Raw genomic sequence first — 20,491 nt, 5'->3', positions numbered from 1 at the left:
GGAACAGTGGCCTGGGCGTAGTGTCTGGGGCAGAACAGCCCAGTTGTGAGGGCCAATCGTGATTCTTTTCTGGCTCCTGGGTACTTAGTGATTTGCTGGCAATACTGGAAGGAAATAAATAATATAAGTGCCTTCGTCCATCAGCTGTTAATTGCTTTTACTGCGGGCTGGTATGCAGTGTGAAGGAAGCACAAAATTACCTGGTGCTTTCATAGACTAAATAGAGAGTTGTAATACTTAGGCGTGTAATTGACATCACCTCCCTAGTCCTTTTTTTTTTTAAGTCACATTTTTGCTGTTTTATTTCCCTAGTTCTTCTAATAGAAGAAACGTAGGTGTGCACTTTGGGCTTGTCACATGTATCACTTGTCACCCACCCCTGCAGTACTGGTACTTAAAGTGTTAGCCAGTGCAGGACCACTGCACCATAATGGTTTGTGCTGATAAACCCATGGGTATGACCGATGTTCAAGCGAGTCCTATAAGAGGTGCCAGCCATCAGTCATGAGCTTTACTGAACGCCGAGCATCTCCCAGAACAATTGATATGGGCAATGATGCACCTAATAAATATGACAGCAGAGAAAAGAACCGAGTGTTACTCGGTTGCCCTGGTGGTTTCTGCTATCCTGACAGTTTGGTTTCAGATGCTCTTTCGAACTGATGTGTTAAGATGATTAAAATTTGTACTGTAAGTGACTAAGCAACAGGATAATAAATTTAAATAATTAGAAGAATACATTTAAATAGGTTCCTAAATTTAAGGAATTTAAATAATTAAAATAATAAATAGAGCCTGCCTGGATTCTTCAGCATTAGAGCTTCAAGGTATCTTATTATTTATTATGATTTTTTGTTATTAAAGCAAGTCAGCGTTCAACTTAAAAGTAATTTTTTAAAACAAATGCAAATGTGTTATCTTGGTAGGCACTTGAACTTTCTCTTGCTTATATCCTTTACCCGTGCCTGCTCTGAAATAGATAGTGCCTATATTTTTTTGCTTTGGAAACTGTCCTTTTTTTTTTTATTCTTGACAGATGTTGAGTTGCATCATTTTACATAATTTTGGTCTTGGTACTTGAATTTTCAGCAGTGCTATTGTTGAGAGAGTTTGAATTCTCCTTTCTGTACTAACCCCTGATCTCCAAAATACCACTGATAAAGAACAGAAGCACTAAACAATCACATGGGAATCTCCTGTCAAATTTGTGCCCCAGTCGTGAGAGCAGTGGGTGAGAATGATTTCCTTATCAGAAAATTGTGCCCACCTAGAGTATGGTTGCCTCAATATGTGGTGACTCAAGTGAAAAGAATTTTTTCTGAGAGAGAGAGAGTGTGTGTGTGTGTGTGTGTGTGTGTGTGTGTGTGTGTGTGTTTCCCAGAGGACTTGGTAAATTGCTCCTGTCTCTCCCGTGCTCTCCCTTTCCTTTTTTTTTTTTTTTTTAATTGGACTCTTGGAGGATGGGGGAAGAGTGATGGAGACTTGCTTTGTACTCTAGTCCTCACATCACACATCGAGTGATCCCTGCTGGGTGAGGGTCAAAGTAGCAGACACCGATAAGTGAATAAGGTTATACCAACATTCACTCTGCTTCTGAACATAGCAGTTAGAACCTTATTGAACATGAAAATATAATCATATTTTTAATTGAACTGTAGTTACTGTGTAATATTATATAAGTTGCAGGTGTACAGTATAGTAACTCACAATTTTAAAAAGTTATACTCCATTTATAGTTATTATAAAATATTGGCTATATTCCCCATGTTGTACAATATATCCTTGTAGCTTATTTTATATCTAATTGTTTGTACCTGTTACTTCCCTACTCCTCTAACGCCCCTTCCCCCTTTCCCTCACCCCACTGGTAACCACTAGTTTGTTCTCTGTATCTCTAATCACAGGTTTTTAAAAATTTCCCCCCAGATTTTCCCAATCTTCAACTCTACAAACGTATGTAAAACAAAGAGTTCCTAAGTTTTTGCTTCACATTTTCTTTTGAGAGTTTATGGAATTATAGGCAAACCTTGATTTTAAATTTTAAAATAAATTTTAGCTTTGGAAATATAGTTTTATTTTTGAATTTGTTTAGGTATGCTGATTTCAAAGCATTGCAGATAAAAGGGAAATAGATTGATAAAACTGATGAGATTCCACGTTAGCCTGTTTTATCTTTGCTCTGTCTACCTGCCTGACCCCTAGTTCCTTGCAAATGGCACGTGGCCTGTTTTGCCGTTGTCTACCTAGCTCTTGACTTGGGGGAAATAAATTGGAAAGGTAATTTGTTTTATGGCCTGAATAAAAAGGCCTGTTTTGGAGTTTAGGGGAAGAAAAAGCCAGGATTTAAGATTAAGATTGAGAAGATAATGCACAAAGAATGGGAAGAAAGCTGCAGGGAGAATTCCAGATGGATGCTCCCTGCTTGTCTGTGATGCATGGTGCCTACTCTGGTTGTTAGTACACTAGAGCTGGTCTTTTAAAGATTTAATTTTTAAATTTATTTTTGGCTGCATTGGGTCTTCGTTGCTGTGCTTGGGCTTTCTCTAGTTGCAGCAGGCAGGAGCTACTCTTCGTTGTGGTGCGCGGGCTTCTCATTGCAGTGGCTTCTCTTGTTGCAGAGCACAGGCTCTAGGCGCGGGGGCTTCAGTAGTTGTGACTCGCGGGCTCTAGAGCGCAGGCTCAGTAGTTGTGGTGCATGAGCTTCGTTGCTCCAAGGCATGTGGGCTCTTCCCAGACCAGGGCGCAAACCCGTGTCCCCTGCATTGGCAGGCGGATGCTTAACCACTGCGCCACCAGGGAAGCCCCTGGAGCTGGTCTTTTAACCAATTTTCTCTGGGGCTGTATTGGATATGGCACTTTGTCTTTTGTCCTCATTTACGTGTTAATTTCTAACAGTGCCCCGTGACCAGTTGGAAAAAGGGTGAACTGGGGTTTTATGTTTCAGGGGCCTCGAGTCTTGCCCTTCAGATGTGTGGTTTTTCTCTGGGATGACAGTGGGAGGCAGAGTGACAGTCCCCGTGCTTAAACCTTAGCAAAATGAAGCCTTGAACAAAATCTGTGCCCGGCCTGCTTAACCCCTCGTTAAGCTAGAGAGGCTTTAACTAGCTTCCACAGAACAGTTCCTCACACTGGTGGTGGGTCCTGAGAGTGGAGTTGTCTATGAATGGGCTTTGCCTAGAAATAAGTGGCTACTCTAAAGTGGTGAAGAATTTTGTTGGCTAAAGCTTGAGTCTCTCACAACCGTCACTCATTTTGGAAGGCACTTTCAGAGCAGATCTAGCTCGAACATCGCCCTCTCCGAATCCTTTTTATTTTATTTATTTTATTTTTTGGCCGGGCTGCAAGGCATGTATGTGGGACCTTAGTTCCCTGACCAGGGATCGAACCCACGCTTCCTGCAGTGGAAGCGCGGAGTCTCAACCACTGGATCACCAGGGAAGTCCTCCCGATCCTTTTTATAATAAATTTGCTACTTTCCCTGGGAAGAATTGCAAAGCAAACCCAATGCTCTGTGAAATACAGGACCCTGTTAATTATTAGAGTTGTTTCCCTTAATCTAGTTATAATTCACATACCATAAAATTCACCATTTTCAAGTGTACAGTTCGCTGACTTTTAGTATATTCACCAGGTTACATAACCCTGTTAGCACTGTCTAATTCCACACCATTTTCGACACCCCAGAAGAATCCCTGTACTCAGAAGCGGTCATTCCCCGTTCTCCCACCTCCACCCCTCCCAGCCCCTGGCAACTACTAATCTATTTTCTATCACAGAGTTTTGTTTTATATTACACTGAGACCTGTTACCCCTGTAACTTAATGATGGATGAAATATGGGAAGGGTGAGGGGCTGAGGTGGAAGTTTCATGAATAAACCCTTAGGGCCTGGCCTCTTATTCTCAGCTTCTCACTTCTGGGTCCTTGTGCACAGGGGGGAGGGAGGTGGTCTGCTGGGCCTCTGAGTCTGGTTCTCTGTTACTGTCTGTGGGTAAATTTCCCAGTCATTGAACATAGGGAATGCCTGGTAATAGGCAAGAAGTTGAGTCTGACTTGATAACGAAATGAATTTATGGCAAACCTTTTGAAATCTAAGTGCACAGTCACCTGCAAAGGCATTACAGTTCCCCTCTCTACCATTTTTGTCCTGTAGCTTTTAGAATAATCAGAATTCAAATCATATAGAACTTTGTCAGTCAAAACCAGAAAAACAGGTAGCTCAGACAGATTGCGGGCTTGGATATGTGTGTCAGATATGCCTGAAAGAAATGCTTTGGGTTCCTTCCCATTGCACTAGGATGAGATCTTGAGGTCTGAGAGTTTTGAAGCCGAGTTGGAGGTTAATTTAAAGGGAAGGGGGGAAGTGCCAGTCCTGGGCAGTGTTCCCTTGACCATGGAGTAAGGAGTATGACCTTGAGAAGTGCTAATGAATTACGGAGTCTGTAAGGGCCTGGGAACCTAGGGCCTGCTCCCCGGATGTGCTTGGCTGGTCATAAAACCTTATTAGATGAGTGATGTGTTCTTTGCTGTTCACATCTCCCGGCCTATCCCAAAATGCTGTCTGAAAGAACTGGACTGCAACACCTCCTCCTGAAGTTTCCATTTTCTACGTAGCTGTTTTTCAGTCTAAGTACTACATACACGTGGCTTTCTTTGGTAGCTTTGCTTGGCAGGCAGTTCCAGGCCCTGGCATCCTTCTCTCTGCTGCTATCATGGGGAGCAGGGAGGATGGGCTCCCCAGAAATCAGGGCTCTAGGGGGCCCTGGGTGTCGGGGAAGTCAGTGCGTATGTACAGAAATCCAAACCAGCTGAGTTGGGAGTGGTTGGCAGACCTTTTACAGTAAAAGGTGGTAACTGTTTAATGTAGGTGCCCTTTTGTCTCCTGCCCTCTAGCTCTCTTGTATTATTATAAGTGACAGGTACTGGAGGCTTGGAATTGATGCAGTTCTCCCTTCCTGGACTTGGCAGATGAAACAGGAATGCATTATTGGGGATTAACACATCAAAATGTTGCAGTTTAAAAAGTACTTTGAATAGAGTTGAGTCCATTTGAAAGAAGTACCCTTTTTCTGAAAAGATTAATTTCCTTCAAGGATGGCTGGTTTTTCTGTTTATTCTGTTAGAACATAGGTGGTGGAAGGGATCTGCAGAAAAATATTTTCATCTCCATGGAATTATGCCTGACCCCCTTTTCTTCTGTTTTTAATGCTCAGTAATGCCTGTCCGTGCCCTCACCTCCAGAAAATTCCCAGTAGGGAAATAAATAAGTGAAAAATGACACTCTCATCCGTCCTTACCCTTCACTCCCTGGATTCTTGCTGCTTTGCAGTTAACTACTTTTTAGCCGTTTGCTGTGTTTCCTTCCAGCAACTATTCAACGAACATGTAAATTAATCTATGTCTATCTGTATTGCTTTTTAAATTGCATACCGAAACCCTTTCAGTAACATCTTAAAGAGATGACATGATTTTACGATTTCACTTTTAAGCGAGAGGTACTTCTCTGCTTCAGTAAAAATGTTGCCTAGGTATTTTACCTCTGAACCTTTGAGATGTGGAGAGTTGTAGAGAGTTGTCATGAATCGATGCATATACCCCAATACTGGACCCGTCTGCCCTATGCGAGAAGAAGCTTTCTGTAGTCTGGTGATTGACTTGGGACGGCTTCTAAAAATTGCAAAACAATCTTTGTTAATTTCTTTGGACTATCTCTTTAAGAAGAGGGGCCATGCATAATACAGGGAGGCCCTTTGGGGTAACAGATTTACTTTTATGGCTGCTACTGAGTTCCTCTGTTTTGTGCTTCTTGGGGTATATTGGTTCACAGTTAAAAATAGAGCTCTAATTAAAATGGGTGCCCTCTCTGGAAATAAGAACTATATTTCAATTAGTAAATTCCTGTTTCCTTAACATATTTTTTTGTTCTCTTTTTTATTTTAACAGCAAGCCCGGGCTGAGCAGGAAGAAGAATTCATCAGTAACACTTTATTCAAGAAAATTCAGGCTTTGCAGAAGGAGAAAGAAACCCTTGCTGTAAATTATGAGAAGGAAGAAGAGTTCCTCACTAATGAGCTCTCGAGAAAATTGATGCAGGTAAATTACCTTTTCTCCCCTCTCATCTTCCCTGCCTGTTTTCTTCCCTAGGAAAAAAATGACTGTGATACAGCACTTTGCTTGAAACGTTTGCTGATGAGGTTGTAGCTAAAATTCTTTAGAGATTAAAAATACCTAGTAAAGATGGCAGCAGTGTAATACTCAAGACTGTGCTTCTGTGGTTCCTAGCTCGTCTGCTGAGGTAAGGTAAGATATTTTATACCCTGAGCATTTCAAGAAACTGCTGATAAGCCTGAGGCCTTAGCACAGGAGTAAATGCTGTATGCAGTATTTTGGAATTATGAGGATTAACACCAAATATGAGATTTCTTTTCCTGTAGTGTTGAATCTGTAATGACTACATAAACATTTTTGGCAAGCAGAAGCGGGTCTTTTGCACGAATATGTGAGGACACAAAGGGAAATGTCAATTTGGGGGGAGAAAAAGATACGTATCTGTGATAGTTAAAATTTTACACAATCGTGTTCACATGGGTGAGTAATATGTTACTGAACAAATAACAAATGTTGAAACTTAACATTTATCGCTAATGGTGTATAGAAGACAACACACAAAACATATAGAAGTTTTGATGTTTCTAGTTCAGAGATTCTCCTCCTCCCCTTCCTGTTTGGTTTGGTTTTCCTCGAAGCTTACTAGTAAAGTACAAAAGTAGAATTTGTTTAGGGCAAATATTTTGCGGTGTATTTAATATGAACTTGAGAATGAGTAGGACACTGAGTTTTCCTTATTTAACAAAGCGTGTCCAAAACAGTGGGGAGGTATAAAATTTTCCGAGGAGGACCACAGTTACCATTTTGTTAGATGGCTGTAAAAGGTAGGAACACTCCCTTGTATTTTCTATTCAGTGGTATTACTAACAATTTCACTCATTAATTTGATTGAAATACATATTTTAGTGAGATTACAACACAAGGCTATTTGGGGCTTTTAAAAAACTTCCTAAATTCTTCTCTTACCTTCTAACATATAAAATATTAGAAGAGAAGACCAGAAACCTTAGTGTTAAGACCATGCAATGGTCCAGGCAACTTTTACCCCATCTTTCTTTTCTTCTCATTTTCCTACCTAATTACTGAATAAAGATACCATTGCAGTCTTGTACAAAATTTGGTTTATATGGTAGCTGATGGAATGTGAAGGATAGAGGTACCCAGGCATTATTGTCTAGCAGAGATTTATGGTGAAATTTCTGCATTGAAACTTTTTCTTTATTCCTGTGTATTCTGATTTAGACAAAAAACGAGGAAGAAGGTTAGTTTGACCTTTGACTCTACCTCACCTTGGCAGCATTAGACGAATTATTCTGCATGTTGCTTCTAGAAATATAAGGATGCGATCGATTATCGTTTGCTCTTCTGAGTTTAGTGTGTAACCAGGTGTCCTGATTTTTAACACTTCAAGAAACATTTTTTGGTTTTCAACTTGCATAGTCATTGGTATTTGGAGTCTGATTAAAGTACATTATAAAGCAGTCAAAACCTAGCCAGATTATACTCCTTTTCTCTGGAAAGACTTATTTTCATTGTGAGTGGTCTGTAGCGTGTCGTTTATAACTAATCTCTCATTCACTTATTATCATGACCCACCTACTTTCCAAGGACGTGGATGTCCCTTAAAATAAGCTGCTGAACAGAATGAAAGCACAAGAGACACGTGCAACGAAAAGGAGGTTAGTTATAGAAATGTACTTGGCATAAGGAGGTTTGAACTTAAAATTTAAGCTCTGAGCATCCTATAAATAAAGCTATAACTTGGAAAAACATAGTGATTCTTTTCACAATTCTTACATTAAAAGAACTAGTTTTACTTGGTCAAGAGAAAAAAATTTTCATATATTAAAAACTTAAATTTTTTTGAGGGGCATGGATCTTTCTAAAGCTACTGAATAATAAGCAAACTGAACAGCACAAGAAACTGTTTTTGCCCAGAGGAGTCTGTCATGTGGAGCGCTTGTCTTCACATGGCCGGGTCTTATGTTTGCCCTCAGTCAAAACAAAGCGTCCGGTGCGAGGGTGTGAGTCTATTGTTTCGGGAGCTCTAGGTGGGTCTGTAGCCCGTCAGTGGTCTCACCTGTCGAATCTGGACAAATGGATGGTCAGCATGTCTCTGAGACGATCTCTCATGAATCTCAGCTTGGTTCTTACGCCATATATATTTTTTGTTTTTGTAGTAAAATATAAATAACATAAACAAAACAAAATTTGCCTTCTCAGCCATTTTTGAGTGTATAATTCAGTGGCATTAAGGATTGTACATTCACATTGTTGTGCAACGATCACCACCATCCATCCCCAGAACGTTTTCGAACTGAAGCTCTGAACCCATTAAAAAATAACTCCTCATTCCCCACCCCTGGTTCTTCGTTTTGAAAGGACACAGTTGGCAGGTAGTTTGAGGTTGAGGTCTCTGGCAAGTTCTGGAGCTATGTCTGTGCTGTGGCATGGTAGGTGATCTCTCACTTTAGACACCAGATATCACAGCATGCCATTTTGTGGTAAATACCTGAGAATCCCTCTTACCGTTGGCCAGTTGGAAGGATCTTGTATAGATGCAGGGAAGAAGAGCTGTAGGCCTACTGTACGCATCCCCCAGGCTTTCCTGAAGGATTTCAGCCAGTCCTTTGTTGAGGCTCACATCTTCTGCCACCCAGTATTGTAGAACTAATCTCCATCTGGAAGATTTTTAGAGTAATTGGTATCAGTAGGCTTTTCCAACTGTGTAATTACTTCATTAAGACTCTCTAGGACGGTTGCTTCTGGATAAGACCTTGTTATGATAGCCTACTAAGAGAACCTGTGTTGCAGGTGACACTGATGGACAAAGAAGTAAATTGACCTGTTCACCAGGGAAGTGTCTAGCATTTTTCACCCAAAGGCTGCTTAGAGGCTATTTATGAAACAATTTTGGTTTTGTCATTTGTTCTATGGCTATTGTCTCCGACAGTGATTGAGCAGTGCTTTTATGTGCATTTCAAAGGAATTCTTTGGTCCTGAGAACAAAACGAGATTATTACTATAGAGGAGATACCTCCCTTCCCATCTGCTATGATAGAGGTGGTATCTAATACCTTTAAAAACTGAATCAAGTTTATTTAAGTGTAGATGAGTGGAAATCCCTTTGCCCTTTTAGAAGGTCAAGTTTGGAAGATAGGTTCAATGTCTCCAAATATGTTAAGCCCATCTGAAACAAACAAAAACACACACACAGAGAGAAGCATGCAGCTTTCCTCCCTTGTTTTTGTATATATCTGCCAGATAGTTACCTTGATTTTGTGAACACTGTCGTCTGAAAGATCCGCATCCTTCTGAGCCCAGACCATGGGATTGATTGACCTGATTGGTGAAAATGGTCTGAAAAAGAGCCTTCTAGTCTAATGCCAAGCCTACATTAGAACTAAATTCAGCCCTGGAATGCCTTGAAGAGAGGTTTTAGTTTAATCATAATTTGTAATTAAAATTTATAAGAAATGTTTTATGAGCAAACTCTTCAGAAGAATTTGATATATAATATTTATGTTAGAAAAAAAGTCTAAAAGACTCTTCTCTGAAACGTTAGCTGTAATTATACTTGGGTGCTGAGCTTATAGGTTATGTTAATTTTCTTTTTGATCTATAAAACTTTTTTTATACAGCAGGTTTTTATTAGTTATCTATTTTATACATATTAGTGTATAGGTGTCAAGCCCAGTCTCCCAGTTCATCCCACCATCACCACCCCACCATGTTAATTTTCTTATGCTCTGTCTCATTTTGTAGAAAGCAATGTGCGTTACTTTTGTAATCGGAAAATATCTTACTTCCTAAAAAGGAAATTTAAAAATTCTGATGCCTGTTTTGTCCTTACCTTTTGAAACCTCCTTCTGTGTCACTGACTTTTACAGCTCACAGTCCTGCAGTTGCTACTGAAGCAAACTTTAGTCTGCTTACCTGATGCGCAGAAAAGCTAGTCCACTGATACCGGGTTGTGGTGAAGGAAAGTACAGTGTTTATTGCAGGGCACCAAGCAAGGAGAACAGGCAGCTTGTGCTCAAAAGACCTGAACTCCCCAATGGCTTTTAGGGAAGAGTTTTTAAAGACAATGTGAGGGGAGAGGGTTACAAGGTGCATGATCAGCTCGTGCACGATTCCCTCATTGGTTGATGGCGCGGTAATGGTGATATTTCAGGAATCTCAGTCATTAACTTTCTGGTTCCAGTCGGTCTGGGGTCTATGTGTGCTGGTGGTCAGCATGCAGCTAACTTCTACCTGGTGGGGGTTTTAGTATCTGCAAAACAACTCAAGGATATGGCTTAGGATATTATTTATAGCCCTTGAAGAGGAACTAAAGGTCCTTGACTTTGTTTTATGGCTAAACTATTATTATTCTGTCTTGCTTGACTGTTTTCTCACTTCTCTGGTTAAATTTGCTCTTTGGAACTCAGAGAAGGCCGAGGAGGCTAAAGCTTTGCTACAGACCAAGAGGCAGGGGTTGCAGCAGGGACGGGGGTAGGATGGAGATCTCTCCCCTGGTAAGGCCCTGAAGGGCCCTACTTGGTTTCACTATCATAGTTGCATCTGTTTGTCATGGACAGCAGTGCACGGGAGCTCCTTGCAAAGTCAGGCTCATTTTGCAGTGATGGAAGATTCTGGACTGCCCACATCGTTAAGAGCTAGCATAAACAGAATGCTCTAATGATTGGCTTAACTGTCTTGTCACTCTTGATATGATTCATTCCATTGGCCCCTCAGTCTTAAAACTTAAAAAAAAAAAATCCTTAATTCCGCCGCCTAACTGTTAACCACCAACCACCCGTCACCAGTGCCAACTGCAAGATCTGTTGTTGCTGAGTTTGATGGTGGTTTTAGCACTCGTGGATTTTCTCCTCAGTTTTTTGTAAGCCCAAGGCATCAGGTTCACTTCCTGCTCTTGGGAAGCCCTGTTCACTTGTGGCCTACACTCTTCTCAACCAAGACCACTGCCAAAAGGTAATGAATATTTGTTTTAATCTTTTTTTTTTAAAAGGCTGGAACAGGAGTGAGATAAGAGTACTAGGTATTATATGTATCTCTGAATCTTTTCCCTCTAATCCAGTATTCAAATTTTAGACCTTAAAATAACAGATAGGTTTGTAGTTTTGTTCTTTAGATTCACGCTTGAAATTGGATCTGGTCCTCAGAAAGTAATGCCACTATAGCTATAATAGAAATTATTGTACTCATTTTCTTATGGGGGAGGCACATTCTTATTGATGGTTGAAAGCACTTACGAATAAAGTTTTCCTGGATCTCTTGTTAAGTGGCATGGCTTATTTTTACCATTATTGACTTGCTCCCTGAGGTGAAAATGCCTCCTGGAATTAAAGCAGTTGCAGTTTCCTAGCATCTATGGAAAGATGATATATGGAGGGAAGGAAGGAAGTTGTGGGCAAAAACCACTGCTGAAGCTGCCAATACCAAATGATGTATTGCCGAGCAGTTCGGAGTGAAACTGAGAGGAAGGATTTCAGTAAGTCTCCAAATCTGCCTGTTCATCTAGGCAAAGGCTTACCTTCATTTTCCTTCTCCCTCTCCTCCCCTCAGTCTGGAGAAGTAGTTTCTTCTTCCAATACCAAGTGATTGGATGCAGGATTTTCCTGCAGCGTGCACTTCCCTAGCCCCTGCAAGGCTGTGTCTCTGGGCAGCTGGAGTGTCCTCAGGCATTAGAAGTGAGTGTAGACCCCCAGTTCCCTTCTCGAGCCTGTACACCAGAATCTGAAGCTGCCTTTTTTTTTTTTTTTTAACATCTTTATTGGGGTATAATTGCTTTACAATGGTGTGTTAGTTTCTGCTTTATAACAAAGTGAATCAGCTATATGTATACATATATCCCCATATCTCCTCCCTCTTGCGTCTCCCTCCCACCCTCCCTGTCCCCCCACTCTATGTTGTCACAAAGCACCGAGCTGATCTCCCTGTGCTATGCGGCTGCTTCCCACTAGCCATCTATTTTACATTTGGTAGTGTATATATTATCAATGCTACTCTCTCACTTCGTCGCAGCTTCCCCTGTGTCCTCAAGTCCATTCTCTACGTCTGTGTCTTTATTCCTGTCCGGCCACTAGGGTCATCAGTACTGTTTTTTAAGGTTCCATATATATGTGTTAGCATACGGTATTTGTTTTTCTCTTTCTGACTTACTTCACTCTATATGACAGACTCTAGGTCCATCCGTGAGGCTCCCTTTTTTTACTTCAAGTTCTCCAAGTCACTAAGACGGCAGTGCGGTGATTTTGTTTGTTCAGGCAGCAAAATCACATGTCAGGGTGATAAATATGTATGAAACTCTGTTTAGTTCATTTTAAAGGCACCGAGGCTAACACTGCCGTTGCATCCATTCAGGTGAAAACTTGTTCCCTGATGGCAGGGGGGAAGAGACCTTGAAATATGTTCTTCATTAAGCTGGCTCGACCAGTGGCCCTCTTGGCTTTTAGTTTTTCAGGGCTATTAATGCTGAGCAGGAAAATTGGCCATCACCTGATAGCTAACAGAACATTTGGGGCAAAGTTGGGTTTTCTTCTTGTTGTTTTTCGTTCCAGATTATCTGAACCTCAGCTTTGTGTGTTCTTTGTTTCTTTTCACGGAGCAAGGGGCTTATACATTGTGTTCACAATGCATCTGCAAAAGGCTTCTGGGATGTTTTCATTGCATTTTAAATGCTGCAACCACCAGAGGGCAAATTATAAGCCAAAACTTTCCTGTTAGCAGCATGCCAGAAATCTCTCAGTCTCACATAATTTGCACTGTGATTAGAAAATGCACTAAATTTGATGCAGTTCTTTAGTCTTCAGAAATCACTGAGTTTTTTTTCAAAGTGTGTGCATGTGTGATGTCGTTACGGCCGGAGTTAATGTGCCAGCCTCCCCAAAGTGTAAGGGCAAGGGCAAGGGCCAGGGCCAGGGCAAGGGCAAGGGCTTAGAAGCCTCCCAGGCTGACTTCTTTGATGAAATACGGGAAAGCGCGGGTAGGAAATAAAGGTAGAAGGAAAAGGAAATTAAAAATAATGAGGTGGGCTTCCCTGGTGGCACAGTGGTTAAGAATCCACCTGCCAACGCAGGGGACATGGGTTCAATCCCTGGTCCGGGAAGATCCCACATGCCGTGGAGCAACTAAGTCCGTGCGCCACGGACTACTGGGCCTGCGCTCTAGAGCCTGCGAGCCACAACTACTGAAGCCTGTGCGCCTAGAGCCCGTGCTCCGCAATGAGAGAAGCCACCGCAATGAGAAGCCCGCGCACCACAACAAAGAGTAGGCCCCGCTCGCCGCAACTAGAGAAAGCCCCCGCGCATCAATAAAGACCCAAAGCAGCCAAAAGTAAATAAATTAAAAATAAATAAATAAATAGTAAGGTGAAGCTGGAGTGAGAGGTTGCTTTCTTCACCAGCATAGGGGTAAGCATTGTTATTTCTAATTGAAAAGGTGAATCTTGGTGTTTGAAGGATACTTTGGCTCCACTGTAGATGGACTTGAGCTATCACTGGAAACACTTTTCAAATGATTTCAAAACTACAGTTATAAATGTTGCAACGTTTTGCATTTATTGGGTAAATTTTTTTTTCATTTTCAAAACAGTTTACACTCAGCCCAGTTAGTAATTACCTTAAAATACAGAGTTATATCCTGCTGCTAATTATCTTTACTTTCCTTTTTCCTCTTTATTCATTAACTGGATAAGAAAGATGGGGCTTTTTATTTTAATTTACAGTAAGGTCTCAGCTTAGAATGAATTCTTTCTTTGGGCTAAATACTCTCTATTCCTCAAAGAAGAAAAGGCTAGTTTTTACGAAATGGATTTTTTTTTGCAGGTTAACTCTAGAGCCTAAAGGACTTCTTTATCTTATTTGTGGAGCATCTTTTTTAAACCTCCCTCCTAACCAGATTTCTTTAAAGGTGTAGATGCCTTTTTTTTTTTTTTTTTGCGGTACGCGGGCCTCTCACTGTTGTGGCCTCTCCAGTTGTGGAACACAGGCTCTGGATGCGCAGGCTCAGTGGCCATGGCTCACGGGCCCAGCCGCTCTGCGGCATGTGGGATCTTCCCAGACCGGGGCACAAACCCATGTCCCCTGCATCGGCAGGCGGACTCTCAACCACTGCGCCACCAGGGAAGCCCATAGGCTTCATTTTTTAAAATGTGTTTTTTCAGGGAAAGAGTCTTTAGAAGAAGACACGAGCTGTGCCTCTAACCGCAGTTACTACCACTCTCTGTGCTGAGACCCATCATTCTTTGTTTGCCAGATGCCTGGACCCTGAAGGCATTAATGTTTATAAACCTTAGACTGTCACTTGGGTTGAGTGTGAAAGTAGCATGAGGAAACCATGGGAAACTTGCATGAGGAGTGGATCATGGGAGGAGTTGAACGTCATACCAGTGAGTTTGGACTTACTCTGCAGGTGGTAGGGAGCCATTGCAAGGTTTTGAGCAGGGTGTTGAATGAATAGAAAACTCTATTAGTTTAGTCTAGCATGATCTACACTGGACCTGGGGGCATCCATTAGGAGGCTTTGGCGGTGGCCCGGTGAAAAGGAATAAAAGACTTGAACTAGAGCACAGAAAGCACAGGGTATATTTGACAGCTGTTCTGGGGGCTGACTTAATGCCATTTGGTAACTGATGAGGTGTGTGTTGAATGAGAATAATAGTACCAGTGACAGAAGGAGGAAGGAGGTGGGCATAAGTGTGGGCCCAGGAGGCGTTTAGTGGTGAGGCACTGAGTGTGAGGTGGGAGGCAGGCTTTCTGCTCAGCAGAACGGTTTAGAGTTGGTTAAGAGACTCAGTGTTGTGAGAGAGTTCTGAACTTTTTTCTCAAAGGCCATGTTAACTGCATGATACAGTAGGTCCTCTACATGCAAATGAGTTCTGTTCCGAGAGCATGTCTGTAAGTCCAATTTGTTCGTTAGTCCAACAGAGTTAGCCTAGGTACCCCACTAACACAATCATCTATATAGTACTGTCACACAAATAATGTTAATACATAAAAAACAAACAAACACAAAAAAGAAAACATTTTTAATCTTACACTTCAGTACCTTGAAAAGTACAGTAGTACTAGCTATATCACTGCTGCTTTTTTTTTTTTTGCGATACGTGGGCCTCTCACTGTTGTGGCCTCTCCCGTTGCGGAGCACAGGCTCTGGACGCGCAGGCTCAGCGGCCATGGCTCACGGGCCCAGCCGCTCCGTGGCATGTGGGATCTTCCCGGACCGGGGCATGAACCCTTGTCCCCTGCAGCGGCAGGCGGACTCTCAACCACCGCGCCACCAGGGAAGCCCTATCACTGCTGCTTTTACACTTGCTTCCGGACATCCTGGGCTTGAAATAAAGATACTGTACCACTGTACTCTATACAGTACTTACAATAAAGTACACAAAAGCACAACCACTCGCAGAGGACGCGCGTACATGACAATGTACGCCAGACACGTGAACTAACTTACGTGATTGGATGTGTCGAACGCACGTTCGCATCTTTGAAAGCTTGCAACTTGAAGGTTCGTGTGTAAGGGATTTACTGTAATTGTTTTTGACAGTCCAATGACTTAATGTGGTCACTGTCCTATGGTGGGTTTTACTTGGTCCAGTGCAAGTGGCTCTAGTCCTTGGTGGTTGTCAATAAACCAGGCACGTTGGTTGCAGAACTGTGGGTCATACACAGAGAGTGATAAGTGTTGACTAGTGAAAACAGAGGTGGGGGCATCTTGGATTTATCCTCAAGTTGCACCGAGAAGGGTGGGTCCCGGGGCTGGCGGCCGGAAGGCGTGCCTCATTTGGCACTGGCTGGATTGACAAGAAGCCCAGACACACTTGAAAACACACTTCGCCCAGCCTGGGATTTGGCACACCTGCTGTGTGCTGAGTGGGTGGCCTGACTCATCCATGTGCACCTGCAGTGGTGCCTTTACCTGCTGGAGAGAATTTTTGCCCAGAAGAAAAGCCATTCAGTGAAGAGTTCTTGAATCTCCGATATAAGAAGCCTGGTTTACTGAAGTGGCTCCAGAAAGCTTTTGTAAATTATGAGAAAGACAACAATTATTGGTAATTCACTGATGCTTAAGTCTTGCCTGTTTTTAGATCAACTTAATGCTATACTTGTGCTTTTTAATGGGCTGGAAATTGGCTTTGGGACTCCATGTGTGAGCGGATACAGTCAAAAAATGCTCATGTTTGAGTACTTAGAATTTTACAGGTTTGTAGTTGTATTTTTGCTTATAGCTTTTTCACTTACGTTAATATATTTTTCATGCTGAATCCTAAGGAACAGATCTTTATTTATATAACCCTAATTCCATTGAAAATGTGCTGCCAGTGGATCATCGGTTATATAACATAATTTCCATTCTGTAAGGTTTTTTGTTGTTAATGTTAAAAATATATTGCACAGGTAAGAGTTCCAAAAGTCTTCCATAATCTTTGAGATTGACTTTATAGGAAGTATATTTACAGAAAATCCTCATTTTGGAAACAAATTTTAATCTACTTAAGCATTTTGCTTTAGATATTTTGAAGGCAAACACATGCATTTTTTTCAAACACATTAACAGAATTTGCTTGACTATTTACTTCTTAGGCTGAATGACTTTTGTTCTAGCTCAGGATCTCTGACCTAATTGAAAGATTAAAAGTCGTTCATAAAGTGTTAAGACCTTTGGTAAGAAATTTAAAATCATGGCTTGAATTTTATGCCCACGTTGAAGATGTTACTCAGAGATGAAACCGGAGTTTAGTTCTTTTGATAGGTCCTGGGTCAGCCTAAACCAGGCTTCCTTTTAGGGTTTTTGTTTATGGTGTCATGGGCTACAGCTTTAAAATAGGCAGGTGGAGGGAATTCCCTGGCGGTCCAGTGGTTAGGACGCCGTGCTTCCACTGACGGGGGCACGGTTGGATCCCTGGTCAGGGAACTAAGATCCCGCATGCTGTAAGGCACGGCAAAATGCAGAAAATAATAAAATAAAATAGGCAGGTGGATTCAGGGTGTTGGTTCCAGTCCTCTTGGGGCCACATGGCTTGAATATACATGGTATCTATTTAAAACAGAAACGGTTTCTGAATTTTTCTCAGGCAACCTGTTATAAGGCAAACTCTATGGCTGTTAGTTCCTCAAGTTCTCTTTCCCTGCTCTGGCCCCTTCTCCTTGCCCATCTTAATTCTCATCTCATAATTGCTTTGGCGGGGGTTGTTTCTGTATTTTTCTCTGTGTTTTTCTTTTTATTGGCGGTGTCTTTGTTCCAAGGAAGAACCAGATTTTCTATTTCTAGCATTCTGTTCAGAAACTCCATGCCCTGCCCCTAGATTGCCTGTCGCCCGAGAGATGGCAGAGCAAAGCAGGCAGCAGAACCATTTGTTCCAGGTCTGTCTTTGGGGGATGATGAAAACTGTGAGTCTTTGGCAGAGTTAGAGCTCAGGATGGCTTGACATTTTCCCAGTGGGTTAGCATAACCCAGGGACCTCGCTTGAGTTCTGGTAACGACAGCTTAACCATCAAATTTTCCTTAGGGTATGGCTCTTGAGAGGAAAAATCCTTTTCAAATTGAGAGCTTTTTATAGATTTCATTACTAGTTGAATCTGTATTCTTATAGGAAATACCTAATCAGATATTGACGGTGTTAGGCCATCTGTCTGTATATGAGTATTTTCCTCTAAGCCAATGAGAACCTTACCTTTGCTCAGATTGATATTCTGCGACAACTGCTGCTTGGGGGGCAAGAGATTTTTCAACATTAGATTGCATCCTTTATTGTTTTAATTTACTTCAAGGCAGAAGCATAACGCTAAAAAAAGGCGGAAGGGGGCTCTTTCAAATAAAAAAGACAGCAATTGAAAACATATTAGAGGAAAACACAGCTAATATTTTTTAAAAGCTATGCAAATGGTTTAAAGGTTTTAAGACTACAGTTCATTTTTCTAAAACCAGTAGGTATCACTTAAGCTTAGTGTTCATAAACTATTTTAGGGCAAGGATAATGTCTTAACCATAGATTGTACTGCCTCTAACATAATACATTCAGGTAGAAGACATGCCACACAGGTAAAGTTTATAGAATACAGGTGTTAGTTGAAGATGTACATGTTTTGCTATTTTTTCCTCGTAAGTGATGCTTTTCCCACTCAGGTCTTTGTGTCCAAAATGCTGGAAACTCTTCTCATTCTCTGTGCGTTCCTCTTAGTTCTTTTAATTACTGCTTGGTCTTGCAGAAACTGAGTTTTAAAGGGTTAGCTAAAAATAGACTCACCGCTGTAAGCACCTCTTCACATCTGCTTTCTTTCTCGGTCCCTGCAAGGTTGACCAGTTTTTTTTGGAGTTGTGCATCAAAAACAGTTGGAGGGAAAACAGCATCTGTTTAGTCAACATTTCCAGTGCTGGAAGAAGATGTCAGATTTTTAACTTTTTTTGTTTTCTTTTTAAACACCAAGTATGGTGCTTTCAGAGCAATGGAAATTGTTTCAAATGTGGAGATGGTTGGGTGTAGCCTTTTGAGGTCCGTCAGGCCCACTGAGCTCTCTGTTGTCCATCTCACCCTGTGCAGGGTTTACAAAGAAACATAGCATCCACTGGGTGAGCGTATATGGCTCACTGTTTTCTACATTTAGTCATTTGACCTTCCGAATGCCAAGGGCGCACTAGGCACTTGTGGATGGAGGAGTGTGAAGCCAGCCCCTCTGAGGTTTGCTCAGGATCTGGTGGGAGAACTCTGGTTTAGCGTTCAGAGCAGGGTTTGGGCGCCAAGCTCTGCCGCCTTCCAGATGAATTACCTTGATCCAGTAACCTGTTTCGTCACATACGAAATGGGGGTGATCATGCCTGCCTAACGCATGTGATGAGCCTGGTACGCACTGCCTGCCTGAGGAAATGGCTTTGAAGGTAGAATTAGGGAGTGGTGTCATCTTAGACCCCGCAATCCAACTAGGTGTGCTTCATTGTTTTTAGTAGTTTTTGCTTAATCTGTCCATGGTTCTGAAAATACCAGGCCCTGTGGCTCGCATTCCCTTCACCCCCTACCATGAATCAACAGCCTCTCCCAGCTGAGAACATTAGAAATAATGCACAGTGCTTCATGAGAACCCCAGTCGTGGTGTGTCCACTGAATTTCTTTTATTCTCTTTTGGTTTTGAAGGTTGGAGTACATTTTTTTTAAATTTCTTTTGCAGCAACACCATAACCTTATCTTTTAATTTCATAAATAAGAGGCCTTGCCTTTTGGTTTTTTAGGAAAGATGTAGGAGGTGTGATGTTTGGTCTCATTACAGAAAGTTAATTATTTGTACTTATTTTTGCCAAGCATGCTTACTTAGTACATTGGGAAACAGCATTCAGAATAATTTACTAAGTATTTTTTGTGATTGTAGCATCTCTTCCCTCTCTCCACACATTGTATAAATGCAAGTAAACTGTAATTCATTCAATAAAAACCGACAGTTGCAAAATTTCTATTTTTTAATAATTTTTATGCTCATGGTATAAAAATTTAAGAGTACCAAAGGGTTATATATATGCTGGAAAGTAAGTTTTCTTCCTTTCCTCATCCCCAGTTGTTCCCTACAGAGATAACCACTTACATGTTCTTAAAAATGGAAATCGGTGTTTAATCATGGTTTGATGCTCTGAGGTATTTGCCCTATCACTTCTTGGCCTTTTCACTAAGATCTTCACTAAGATCAAGTGCCTCTGACTGTGCACTATAATTTTTGGTTATAAGTTAGAGGAATCAGGAGCAAGTTACTAGGTGTACGCTTGGACATATGAGCAGAAATGACTAATGTAACTTTTATGATATACTCGGTTTAACTAGCTTTCGGAGCCGTTGTTCCCATGGCTTTTGAGTGTCTTGCTTTCCACATCTGTGTTTTTTCATTTTCCAGTTGCAGCATGAGAAAGCTGAGCTAGAACAGCACCTCGAGCAGGAACAGGAATTCCAGGTCAACAAGCTGATGAAGAAAATTAAGAAACTGGAGAACGATACCATTTCTAAGCAGCTTACGTTAGAACAGGTAAAAATGTATAGTTCTCTCTGTACCCTTTTTAGGATCGTTATAGTTATATATATATATGTATTTCTCATATCATCAACTGTTCTTTCAAGCTTTAAGAGGTCCTGAGGAATGCCAGTGAAAAATGTTTTTCAACTTTTTCTTCCCACAGTGGCGGCTTCCTCTCTGAAGTACACATTGGCAGATCTGCATAGCACCTGCTCACTCTTTCACACACTTGTGCTTTTCTTAACCACAATTAATAAAGTTTCAGGAGATACGTTGTGATGTACTGATTTATAGGCAGGAAATGTTAGGTTCCTTTTGCAAAAGGGGGAAGAATATGTTTTTAACCACAGGATCGTTTCTGTGAAATTTCCTGAGACAGTGTGGCTA

At 41.5% G+C, this 20,491-nt stretch overlaps 1 protein-coding gene across 2 annotated transcripts in view; it reads left to right on the top strand.

Moving 5' to 3' along the window:
* Positions 1–20,491, top strand: part of CCDC6 (coiled-coil domain containing 6) — a 108,636-nt gene that overhangs the window by 48,647 nt on the left and 39,498 nt on the right. For both annotated transcript variants that reach the window (XM_022560654.3, XM_089897514.1), the window contains exons 2-3: positions 5,943–6,092; positions 19,988–20,116. In XM_022560654.3, the coding sequence (XP_022416362.1) occupies positions 5,943–6,092; positions 19,988–20,116 (279 nt within the window). The remainder of the gene's footprint in view (positions 1–5,942; positions 6,093–19,987; positions 20,117–20,491) is intronic.

This window comes from Delphinapterus leucas, chromosome 16, assembly GCF_059928025.1.
Source record: "Delphinapterus leucas isolate spDelLeu-1000000601 "Yukka" chromosome 16, BTC_Dleu_Yukka2, whole genome shotgun sequence".
Taxonomy (NCBI): domain Eukaryota; kingdom Metazoa; phylum Chordata; class Mammalia; order Artiodactyla; family Monodontidae; genus Delphinapterus; species Delphinapterus leucas.
Note: the sequence above shows the minus strand (reverse complement) of the source record. Positions and strands in the feature narration are given on the sequence as shown.